This window comes from Macaca thibetana, chromosome 4 (assembly GCF_024542745.1).
Source record: "Macaca thibetana thibetana isolate TM-01 chromosome 4, ASM2454274v1, whole genome shotgun sequence".
Lineage (NCBI taxonomy): Eukaryota > Metazoa > Chordata > Mammalia > Primates > Cercopithecidae > Macaca > Macaca thibetana.
The window spans coordinates 13,213,519-13,226,187 of NC_065581.1; the positions used below are offsets into that span (position 1 = coordinate 13,213,519).

General features: G+C 43.5%; 1 protein-coding gene across 9 annotated transcripts in view; it reads left to right on the forward strand.

Moving 5' to 3' along the window:
- Positions 1–12,669, forward strand: part of PHACTR1 (phosphatase and actin regulator 1) — a 578,071-nt gene that overhangs the window by 508,650 nt on the left and 56,752 nt on the right. For all 9 annotated transcript variants that reach the window (XM_050789316.1, XM_050789314.1, XM_050789313.1 and 6 more), the window contains 2 exons: positions 8,277–8,524; positions 10,484–10,640. In XM_050789316.1, the coding sequence (XP_050645273.1) occupies positions 8,277–8,524; positions 10,484–10,640 (405 nt within the window). The remainder of the gene's footprint in view (positions 1–8,276; positions 8,525–10,483; positions 10,641–12,669) is intronic.

Sequence of the window (12,669 nt, forward strand, 5' to 3'; positions counted from 1 at the left end):
CCAGCGCTCCATTGTGCAAGGCTGGATTATCCAGCCTGGTAATTATTCTGTCCTCCCTCTTGTCGCCTATTCTTTCTGCACACCTACTCACCCTCAGCCGTGTGCTACTTACACAAAACTTGTATCCCCAAGTCTAGAATTCAAACCCCCTCCCTACGTGTTCCACAATAGCCCTCATCATGGGACTCTTCACAGCAAAATTCATAGCGAGAGAGTAGCTGGATTGTGTGAACATCTGTTATCCTTGCTTTTTGTTATAAAAATATTATATTCCATGGTTTTAAAAATTTGCAGTATAAATTGCATTTCATAGTCAGCATATACATCTATGGAAAAAATGATGGGCTTTGCTGATTCTCCAGGAGAAGGCAACGTGGTTCATGGAAAGAACACAGGGCCTGGGTGGGAAGACCTGAGTTCACATCCTGCTGTGATCACCACCGAGAGATCACTTGTGTTCTCAGAGACTTCATGTGCCCATTCATGCAAATCAAGATAATAACAATACCCTTCTTAACTCTGCAAGTTTTTGTGGCGATTAAATGAGATGATGAACATTTACAACACACTTTCATGGGACACTAAAGGACCATCTGTGGTTGCCGTGTGGTTGTTTTGAAAGATGCCCCTGCTCCTTCATCCTGAGCTGTGGAACCCGCTGGTATCTGTAAGACATTGTGTGGGAATATTCTGAAATGGTGCATCTGTCCAACATCCTGTGAACATCATGGAATGCTCTTTAGTTTCTGCATGTTCATCCCTCTTATGTTTGTCAAGAAAATGACGTTATTGAGTGCTACCTAGATGACAGGGAGCAGAAATTCATCTGTTTTTCCCCTGGAAAATAATTTAAGGCCTTTGGTCTTTGTTTAAATTCATTATAGGATGTTAGTATAAGAAGAAACCATATAGATCATATCAAGCTCAATGACGTCACCTTACAAAGCAGCCTAACTTTGGACAGTCTGAATTGAAGTGGGCTGAGGGCCTGTGAGTATAGAATTGGAAACTGGAATACCATAAGCTCTCTCTGTTACCTCTTCTGTGGACACACAGTCCTGGAATGAAGGCCACACCATACCAACGTGCTCTTGCTTGCATAGATCTCTGTGCCTTTGCTCCTCGAGTTGTCTTCTTAGGCAAAAGAACTCTAGAGCACTATTCCCAAAATCCTAATGCTCCTTTCACAAAGAGAATTTCCCTACAACAGCAAGACTCTATCTAAGGGTCAGGGATCCTAATTTTAGCAAATTAAGTAATTGGAAATGTCATGTGATGTACTCTGATTGCGTGTGACTTCAATTCAAATATTTGATCAACTTATCCATCAGTTCCAAACACACGTGCCATGATGAGGTTGAGGCAGGAAGATCATCAGCCTCTGTCTTGGAGAGGCTCGCAGTTAATGGGGGTGGGGGTAAATGCTTAGCCTGTAATTATAACCTAATGTGGCAGATGCTGTAACAAAGCTGGGAACAGAGGCTATGGATGTGCAGAGAAGGGACTGATTTCCATTTTTAAAAATCAGAAAAGGATGCTCAAATGAAATGAGATTTGAGCCATCCCTGAAGGATAGGCAGGATACTCTTTCTAGGCCAAAACCTGAAGGGTGAGTTCTGGGGTGGAGCAACTGCAGGAGCAGAGGGAGGAAGCAAGAAAGTCCACAGTGTACTTGGGCAGTGGAACGTGGTCTGATGTGGCTGGAACACTGGGGAGACAGTAAAGAATTATAACAAATGAGATTGAAAGGAGTTGGGGGGTCAGATCGTGAAGCACCTCTTAGTCCATGCTATAGAGGGTGGCGTTGACCCAGTTTACAGTGAGGCCTTTCCTGACTCTTTTGATTAGGAGAATTACATGATCAGACCGGTTTGACAGCAGAATAGAGGGTGGACTGGGTGGATGCGGAGGGGGAGGTTCTGGAAGGAGAGTAAGGTTTGGAGCCACTGGGGGACCACTGCCTCTACATAGGCAGTAGTATAGTGACATCAGTAGATCAGGTCCTATAGTCTGACAGCCTGAATTCAATGTCTGCATCCCTCTGGTTGTGTGACCTTGGCCACGTGCCTTTGTGTTTTCCCGTCTAAAATGGGAAGATCACAATAGTACCTATCTTTTAGGATCCTTGTGAAGCTCAAGTAAATCAACACATGGGACAGTGTGAGCATTTAGAAATGTTAACTTCTGGTATCATCTGCAATAATCCAGTTAGAATGAACAAAGGTGGCCGGGCCCAGTGGCTCATGCCTGTAATCCCAGCACTTTGGGAGGCCAAGGCAGGTGGATCACAAGGTCGGGAATTCAAGACCAGCCTGGCCAAGATGGTGAAACCCTGCCTCTACTAAAAATACAATAATTAGCTGGGCTTGATGGTGGGCACCTGTAATCCCAGCTACTTGGGAGGCTGAGGCAGAGAACTGCTTGAACTCAGGAGGCAGAGGTTGCAGTGAGCCAAGATCGCGCCACTGCACTCCAGCCTGGGTGAGAGTGAGACTCTGTCTCAAAAAAAAAAAAAAAAAAAAAAAGAATGAACAAAGGCTCCATCTCGGAGGTTAGGATGAGATTCTTCACGTTTACCTGTGGTTTTAGAAGCTAGTTAGCCCTTAGGAAGAGGGAGGGTGAAAACAACCCATATGCAATGAAGTCCATTTGAATCTGAAGCCAACTAAATTGCTTAATGCCAAAGAATTTTGATGTGAATGGTCTAGAATAGATCTTATTACACGAGTCAGCAATTCCTCAGGGAGGTTGATAGGTACTCTGGAAGATGTGACTCTCAGGCCACTGAGTGTCATTCAGTAAATCACTGATCTGGGCAACAGAATGAGAAAACCTGTTTCACTCAAGCATCAGCTTGGAGCTCTTGCATTCATGAGGTAACAGCTCAGGAACTGAAAGCAGGCGTGCAAGTAGCTGAGTAAGTAGAACCCCAAGAGCATCAGCGTCTTGGTACAGCCCCCAGAGTGCCAGCCTCAGACCTGACAAGTCAGGAACTCACGTGAGAGGATCTGGACAGTTCTTCATCATTCAGCGAATGCTGCAGATTCCTGATAATACCTAAGTGGCTTTTGAGGAGACTCACATGGTATAGTGCTGAGAATGCAGCAAGCAGCAAAGCCACTGTGGATGCTCTAGGCCAGTGCCTCCTAATCTGAGATGATTTTCGTCCCCCAGAGGACATTTGGCAATGTCTGAAGATTGTTTTGGCTGTCACAGTTGGAGGAAGTGCTGCTGGTATCCGGTGGGTGGAGGCCAGGGGTACTGCTAAGTATACTACAATGCACAGGACAACTCTCAAAGCAATGAATTTTCTGGCCCAAAATGTCAGTCATGCCTGTGTTGAAAAAGCCTGCGCTAGACCAACATTTAACCAAAATGGGATACCTGCATCATTGGTGGTACAGAAAATGAGTTTAGGACAACCTTTTATTAGTTTTAATATTTTATTGAATATTATATGCACTTATGCATATATCAGTATTGAAAATATATGTATTACAAATATAAAAATATATCTTAACATGTTATAAACCTATATGATTTACATATAAAACCTGTTATTACAAAGATAGCATTTGCTTAGGATGAGGTTACAAGAGTGTTTAAGTTTTTTTAAAAGTACCACACTGACTTAAAAAATTACAAAGTAAATAGTAGTGTAAATGGACTTCAAAGATGCCATACACAAAAAATTAAGGAGGTAGGAGTATAATCAAGGTTTAGAAAACATTGGTTCGGATCAGGGCTCAGAAAACATTTTCTGTAAAGAACCAGATAGATAGTAAATATTTTCAGCTCTGTTGCAACTACTCCACTCTGCTATTTTGGTGCAAAAGCAGCCAAGGTGATCGGTGAATGGATTGGTCTCCTGAATGCCCTGAGTATTAAACTCAGTGCCCCAGGAGTGGCCTGGTCATGGCAGGGTAGAACACTAGTTAGTAGGACTTAAAATAGTTATAAAGTAATAATGCCCATTTTTCACACACGTTGACAAGGCATGATATTTCCTCCATCTTGCATGGGTACATTTAGTGGGGTTTGTGTTTTATCAAAAAACACATCTCATAAGTATCACAGTTCAACTTTTGCATGCAGAATTTGTAATAGAGTGGGTTCAAATTTCAAGCCCTTCCTTTACCAACTGTGTCCTTGTGGGCCTATTCAATTACCCCTTCAGAGCTTCAATCTCCTGCTTTGTAAAATGGGGAGAACAGCACCTGTCCTGTACAGTTGTTGGAAAGGTGAAATGCAACACTGTGGGTGAAAATTACACATTTAGTAAATGTTCTCTCTATTCACTCTCCCTTCTTTCCTTCTCTCCTTCAATTCTTCCACTTATTCATTGAGGATGCCCTTTTTATCATTGCCATTGATAAAGATGCTAACCAAGTCTAGAGCACCACATCCCTGCAGCACACCACTAGATGCCTCTCTGAAAATTAAAAAACAATCCCTTAGTTAATACCTTTTGAACATGTTTTGCCAACTGCTTACAAATGTACCTAAACATCAGTCATTCCAGCCTGTATTTCTTTCCTTCGGCTAAAGTAATAGACAATTACTGAGCATCTATTTTGTGTCAGGCACGATACTAGGCACTAAGCATGGTAATAGGTACCAGATACAAACAGAAGACATGGCTTCTGCCCCAGATACAAACAGAAGACATGGCTTCTGCCCCAAGGAGCCTACAGCCTTGGGTGGTGAAGAGAAGATAGTAAGCAAACAGATGATCATGGTTTTCACACCTGAGGACTCTCCTGTAAACACAGGCAAGGCATTGACTGAGACAAGTATTGAGAAATAGGAATGAATGAGGTGAAGATGGTTTGGGAACACATTCCAGGGCAAGAGCATTGAATGCATAGTTGCAGGTGATCAAGGGGTTAGTTGTTTGGAGACAGAAGTAAAGAAGTGGGAATGAGTTTGTGTTAATAATTTGGGCCAAATTATGTAGGGTGTGGCAGGCACATGACACTATGTTTAAGCTACTCTTTGCAGGCTAATGGTTTTCACCTTCCTTTTGGAATTAGAGCCTGTATTTAGAGCAGATCTAGGGGATAACTATATTATATAAAACTCGTGCTACAGAGACTGATGTTCTGCTGGGTGTCCGTCACCAGCGGGACAGAGGCCACGTGTCATAAGATGCTGCATTTGAGTTGATTTGGTTCTTTGCCTCAAATAGTACAGTTCATGATGCGTTAACTGAATTTTCATTTGCATCACTCCCAGAGCAGTAGTTTTGTAGACTTGAGAGGCTTTCAAAGTTCTCTTGGGTGAGGCTCTTAGATCCGAGTTTTAGAAAGTCGCTCCAACAGCTCTGGAGACTGGACTGAAACTGAGTATGCTGTGAAACCACTTGAAAGGCCATGTCTGTCAATAACCAGTGAGGGTCTCATTTGAGGCCGTGTCAACAGGCGACTTCACATGCACCAGCCCTACAAAAAAGGCATGATTTACCCCGTTTTGCAGTTGAGGAAGCCAAGATTCAGAGGTTAAACAATGTGACCAGTGTCAAGAAGACAGTAAGTGGCAAAACATGGACCCAGATCTGTCTTGACTCCCCAAACTGAGGCCACATGTTAACCTTCCCAGCCTCCTTCTCAGCTAACTCCTGTACTCTCCTTTCTTTTCTTGCTCTCCTGTGGTTCTCCATAGTTACAAAAGGGGTGGGTTTATCGGGGCATTTGTCTTCTTCTCAGGACTCTTCCTGATGTGTAGTTGGCATTCAGTGGATATTTATTAATAGAATGTTTTACAATTCTTTTGGTGGATTCACGTAGCTTCCTGGAAAACTACCTCCTTCATTCTTAAGGAAAATTAGGCATTCAAGAACATGCTAGGGTTCACACATCAAGAAGATGACCTGATTGGTCCCAGAGGTCTTTAGCTGTTTCTCTAGTGCCCCAACAGGCAGTCATTGGCCACTTGACCAATCCCTATTTGACAAACCCAGTAGCATGGTACCTGGTACCTTTCAAAGTAGCCAGCTGCCCTCCATTTAATCCCATCCTATTGAAGAAGGTCTCACGCTGCCCATGTATCTTTGAAAGAGAAGAAACCACAGCCTCTTGTTGATCACACACTAACTATGAGGTGGAGTTTCTTATCTTCCTTTGCGTTTTTCTCTCTTCTTTATCTTCTTGAATCAACTTGGAGCCTTCTACCTTAAGGAAACTCATGCTTTCTGGTTTCCAACTTTTTTCCTTAAAAGATTCTTCCCACCAAACAAGAATATCTATTGACTGCTTTCATCCCCAGCTCCCGGCTTCTGTTATCCCTAGCTCTGTGCCTTTATAGGAACCATTGCTAATTAAACCATTGCTAATTAGAAAGTGGAGAGAGGAAAGACAGGATTTGGGCAAAATATGAGCCGTGGAATTACATTTTTTTGCCTCTTCCATCCTTACTTCCTATAATACCCAATGTGGAAATCCAAGCACAGTTGGAATGGAGTGGCTGTCACTGATAAAAGGGCTGCTTTTGCAGGGTGAGCACCAAGTCCCTAGCCCCACTCCCATCATCACCCTTTGCCACTCTGGGGACTTCACCCTCCTGCTCCCATTGTCATTTGTATTAAATTAGGTGGGAAATGGACCGACGTAAACCACTAATGTGGTAAACCACTAATAAGATGCTGCATTTTTATAAATATATGATTTAATACTATTCAGTAGTTGGCTTTTTTTAAGTTGATTTAGTTCATTGCATTGAACATCATAGCTCATAATGTGTTAACTAGATTTTTCCATTTGTGTCACTGAAGAGTTATGTGAAAACTACAAAGAGAAAAACAGCTCTTTGGAAACAATGGAAGGAAGGAAGTTAATTGAATTTACATTAGGCATAGCAATAATTTAAAGCATAATTGAAAGTTTCAGAGGAGAGGCATGTATTCATATGTCCTAAGTCAGATTTCTTTTGGATAAAATATTCAAATGTAGAACTTACTGATATATAATATAACCTCATGCTCCATTTTCCTTATGCATGTCAAACACTTTTGGATGGTAAAATGCATTGAGTTTCCTGTGTTTAGAAATTCCTTAAATGAAAGATATAAATTCCACTTCCAGTTAATCTGAAAAAGAATTACAAAATTTAACTGTGGTTTCTGGCTTCATATTCTTATGATACTTGCTAGATTTCATGCAAAGCCCGTCATAAAAAGGGTTCTAAGTTACTACATAATCCTCAGCTAGAGGATTCAGAAAATAATTATTTTCTTTATTTTTGATGACATGCATTTACTAACTTTCGAACAACAAACTTGTATAGATTTTTTTTTTTCTTTTTGAGATGGAGTCTCGCTCTGTTGCCAGGCTGGAGTGCAGTGACATGATATCAGCTCACTGCAACCTCTGCCTCCCAGGCTCAAGTGATTCTCCTGCCTCAGCCTCCCAAGTAGCTGAGACTACAGGTGTGTGCCACCACGCCCAGCTAATTTTTGTATTTTTAGTAGAGACGGGGTTTCACCATGTTGGCCAGGATGGTCTCGATCTCTTGACCCCATGATCCACCTGCCTTGGCCTCCCAAAGTGCTGCGATTACAGGCATGAGCCACCACGCCCAGCAGTATAGCTTTTTTAGTTAATAAAGATATTTGATCCAAGTTGGTTCAACTTAAGAAGTAGAACCAAAAACATCATCCTCGATGCCTCTTAGAAAATTGACCTGCAAAATATCCAGACTGGCATTACCTGTGGCTCCCTGTGGGAGATAACTTTCTGTAGGTCATCGCTGATGATGTCATGCATGGGTCTCCAGCCTTCTGTCCATCCCCCTCTTCCCTTTCTCAGCATCTCCAGCCACAGCATTTCAGTCTTTCACACACTCAGTCCCTATCAGTCGCCCTGTGTAGCTTTAGAAAACTAGAACCTCAATTATTATCTTTCTCTCCTGAAACTGAAGCTTCACTATCAGATTAATGCTTTACCTTTGCTTTTAATTTTTTAAATTATGGCAAATACAGAAAACATAAAATTTGCCATCTTAACCATTCTAAAGCATACAGTTCAATGACATTAAGTACGTTCACATCATTGTGCAACCATCACACCACTCACGAGGAGCTGCATTTATTATTTTCTATTCCCATCAGGAAATGGTGCCGTCTTAAAATGATTCCCTGTAAGATGAGCAGTGGAACTTTACTTGCCCAGTAGACCCTTTGTCTCTTAGGACTAAACAACTGAGTTTTAAAATAGTTTTGATGCATTTATAGAGCACGTTTGCCAAAATGAATTTCCTCTTTCCTCCTTGTCTTTAAACAGCTCTGAGCAGCGGGTCCCCTGTTCCACTTCTTACCACAGCTCTGGGTTGCACTCGGGTGACGGGGTCACCAAAGCAGGACCTATGGGCCTTCCAGAAATAAGACAAGTGCCAACTGTTGTGATTGAATGTGATGACAATAAAGAAAATGTGCCTCACGAGTCAGACTACGAAGACTCTTCTTGCCTGTACACAAGAGAAGAGGAGGAAGAGGAGGAGGACGAAGACGATGACAGCTCATTATACACCAGTGCGTTCATCTTAACTCTTCACCAGGGGTGGGGAAGCATGCTATTGTGGAAAGAGAGCAGAGAGCGGACCCAGCAGCCCAGCATTCTGGGTTCTAATCCCCACTCTGGTGTTGACTGGTCCTGGGTCGTAGGGCAGCTTATTCTACCTCTTGGGGCCTCAGTTCCTACATCAGTAAGAAGAGAGGGTAAATGCCCTCCTAGCTCTAAAAATTACCACCACCTCCTACCTCTTTAAACGGCTTATTCTTTGTTGCTTCCCTTAGGATGCAACTTCTCCCGCGACCCAAAAAAAAAAAAAAAAAAAAAAAAAGAAGTTTAAAACTCTGTCTGTCTAGCAAACACTCAAATACTACCCACTGTATATGCAACAAATTCAGTTTTTAAGCATACCTCAGCAACTTTGAAGGCCTCAATTTAAATTTCTTATTTATGACCTTTAAATGTGCTAAGAGACAAGAGAAGAAATGAAGAAAGCAAAGTTCAAAACCTATCACTCTAGCCATGAACAGTAAATAAATTTTAGTTACGTGAGTACAGGCTGATATTTGGCCAACTTTTTAATAAATGAACTTACGAGAATAGCAACCATGCATTGAACATGTACTGTGTGCCTGACAATGGGCTATGGTTTTAATCTCTCACCTACATCTCACAACCCTGAGGCATGGATGCTATTGCCTCATTTTACAGATAAGGGCAGAAAATGGAGAAGCAAGGCACAGGCCCAGGGCCTCACATCTGCTAAGGGGCAATGCTGGGGTTTGATGCAGGCTCTGTCACATTCTAAAGCCCATGTTCTAAAACCAGCGGAGGAAGAAAGAAGAAAAGCACTACACAATAAAGCCCAAAGGCATCCTCAGACTTGTTGCCTGCTGGCGTTTTCTCTTGCTCTCTACTTACCAGGCTTCAAATAGCTGGCTCCGTGTGAGACCTGGCAAGCTATGAAGGGATCCAAATGATGTCAAGGAGAGAACCACACAGGGCAGCCAAAGACCTCAATGATCCATGAATGGAGGGAGCAACTGCTCAGCCCCTGTTTTGCTGTTCAGTATCCAGAGAACTGAATGTTTTATAACGGGGTTTCTCAACCTCAGCACTCCCGGCATGTGGGACCAGATAACTCTTTGGTGTGGGCCATACTGTGCACTGTGGGGTGTTTACAGGCATCCCTGGCCTCTGTCCACTAGATGCCAGTAGCACCCTCTGCCTGGCACCTTAGTTTTGACAACCAAAAATGCCTTGAGATATTGCCAGGTGTCCCCTGGGGAGCAAAATCACCACTGGTTGAGAACCACTGATTTATACCAGATGTAGGGAAGCCCTGCCTCAGCTGCTCAGAAACCCCGGGGTTAAAAAGAAAAAACCCACCCCAGGATATTGCCTGTTTCAAAGCCCTCATCTCCACTCCCACCCCCAACCAGCCCCACTTCGTCCACCTACCTTTTTTCTCCTTCACATGCCCCCAGCTCCAGTGTAGTTGATCTTTTCTGTCTCTTGAGATTTCCTGGTGTAGCCTTCACCCCTGAACTTTTGCAGACACAGATCCCCGCCCACCTGCTGCCTGTTGGACTCTCATCTCTGCTTCAGGTGTCAGCCCCTCCTCCTCGTGAAACTTCCCCTAATTGCTAAAGGCTGCTGTCCTGTCTCCCCCTTTGCAGTCCACTGCACCCCACAGCCAGTCCTGCCCTCCTTTGTGATGTCGCCTGCATGCTAGGTGTTCCTGGAGAGCAGAGACCCAATCACAGGCTCCCCGTGTGCTGTCCATGTGCCCCACACAGTGCTAGGGGGGTAGAGTGTGTGGCAATGGCAGGAACTCTAGGAACTGAGGCCTTAACCACTTTCAGGTGTTAAAGTATTGATGACTTCCTTCCTGCCTTGTATCTTATGGCCCAGGGTTGGCCCTGTGGGAGCCCAGGCAGATACGTCAGCCTTAGTTGACTCATTTCTCTCTCCTATAGGCTCCCTGGCCATGAAGGTCTGCAGGAAGGACTCCTTAGCCATCAAACTCAGCAACAGGCCCTCCAAGCGAGAGCTGGAAGAAAAGAACATCCTTCCCAGGCAGACGGATGAGGAGCGGCTGGAGCTGAGGCAACAGATTGGCACCAAGCTCACCAGGTAGGACAGCGGCACCTTCTGCCTCCCTGGCAGTGGGCCTTTAGCTTTCCAGATTCTAGCAAAAGAATTCACTCTCGGCCAGGCGCAGTAGCCTATGCCTGTAATTCCAGAACTTTGGGACACCAAGGCAGGTGGATCACATGAGGTCAGGAGTTCAAGACCAGCCTGACCAACGTGGTGAAACCCCATCTCTACTAAAAATGCAAAAATTAGCCAGGCGTGGTGGCCTCTAATCCCAGCTACTCAGGAGGCTGAGGCAGGAGGATCACTTGAATCTGGGAGGTATAGGTTCCAGGGAGCTGAGATTGCGCCTGTGTGACAGAGCAAGACTCTGTCTCAAAAAAAAAAAAAAGATGCAATGGAAAACATCCCATTTTGTCTCCAAGGTTGTTTCGATAGTGCTCTCTCTTTCATTTATACAAATCTTGGAAAACTCACTTGATTCTAGGTTCAGGGAGAAATTGAGAGGCAGTTTTCCAGGGAGAATAATCATCTGTAGAAAAGCCTCCATCATCTGGCCAGGCACGGTGACTCATGCCTGTAGTCCTAACATATTGGGTGGCCAAGGAGGGCAGATTGTTTCAGCCCAGGAGTTCGAGGCCAGCCTGAGCAACAAAGTAAAACCCCATCTCTACATAAAAAATTAGCTAGATGTGGTGGCACATGCCTATGGTCCCAGCTACACGGGAGGTTGAGGCAGGAGGATGGCTTGAGCATAGGAGGTCAAGGCTGCAGTGAGCCTTTATTATGTCACTGCACTCCCAGCCCAGGTGACAGAGTGAGAAAGAAAAAAGAAAAAGAAAAGAGAAAAGAGAAGAGAAGAGAAGAGAAGAGAAGAGAAGAGAAGGGAGAAGGAGAAGGGGAGGGGAAGGGGAAGGGGAAGGGGAAGGGAGGGGAAGGAAGGAAAGGAAGGCCTCCATCATGTAATAGAATTGACCTGTGGAGAGATAAGGTGTGGTTTGACTAAGCACAAAGCAGTCAGATAAACAAACTTTCTGCTGTACGGTTAAGTGGTTGGTAGTGATGCCTCATTACTCCACTGGGACTCTTTTTGAGTGATTGCCCTTTATGTATGGATATTACAGACATAGGCATAGCTTTATATTATATTAAGATATTAACCACCTATCTATGTATTTGTAATCAAGGGCATGTTTATGTGACATTAGGTAACCTTTGTTGATTACTTATTATTTGCCACCATTCTCTAAACATTTTATATGTATTAAATCATTTGTCTTTGGGCCTCTCTATAAGATACACATTCATACACCCATTTTACAGATGAGAACACCAGGCATAGAGAACTTTGGTTGCTTTGCATAATGTCACACAGCACAGCTCTGGAATTCTCTCTCTTGAGCCCTTACTTTGTACCAGACACTGTTGTGAGTGCCTGGACATAATGTGCGGATGTCTACCAGGGCTTAATTTCTGATTCTCCCTCTTACTAGCTGTATGGCCTTAAGTAAGTCACTTAGTTTCTTCTCTGTGTTGCTGCATAAGTAAAAGAGTGAGTTGTGAAATTAAGCAAGTTAATAGAAGTATTTAAAACAGTGTCTGGCCCATAGCAAGCAATCAGTTACCTGTTGTTACCATCACCTTTGCAATGTACAAGTGAGGAAGGTGGTGCATAGAGATTATGTAGACATAGGCATCATCCAACTGTATGCCAGTATTCTTCCCTCCCACCTGATTTACTTTGTTACCTAAGGGCAGCTTCTTTTCCAAAATTAACATGGTTTCCTCTTGGAGGATGTTGTAATGGTACAGGGCTTTGTAAAATGGTCAACACTGATGGATGATTGGACAGAGTATTATGCAGTCTTTAGAGTCATAGAATGAAAACATCTAACCACCTGCCACACACACATACATACTTTCTCTCATTGATTGGAGTAACACGGCCTTCTCTTTTAATACCTCAGTGATAGTTGCAGCTCTCTAGAGAGCCTGTCCCATTGTTGGAGAGCCTTATTGTTAGGCATTTTTCCAATATTGAACTGAAATCTGTCCATGCCACTCCCAT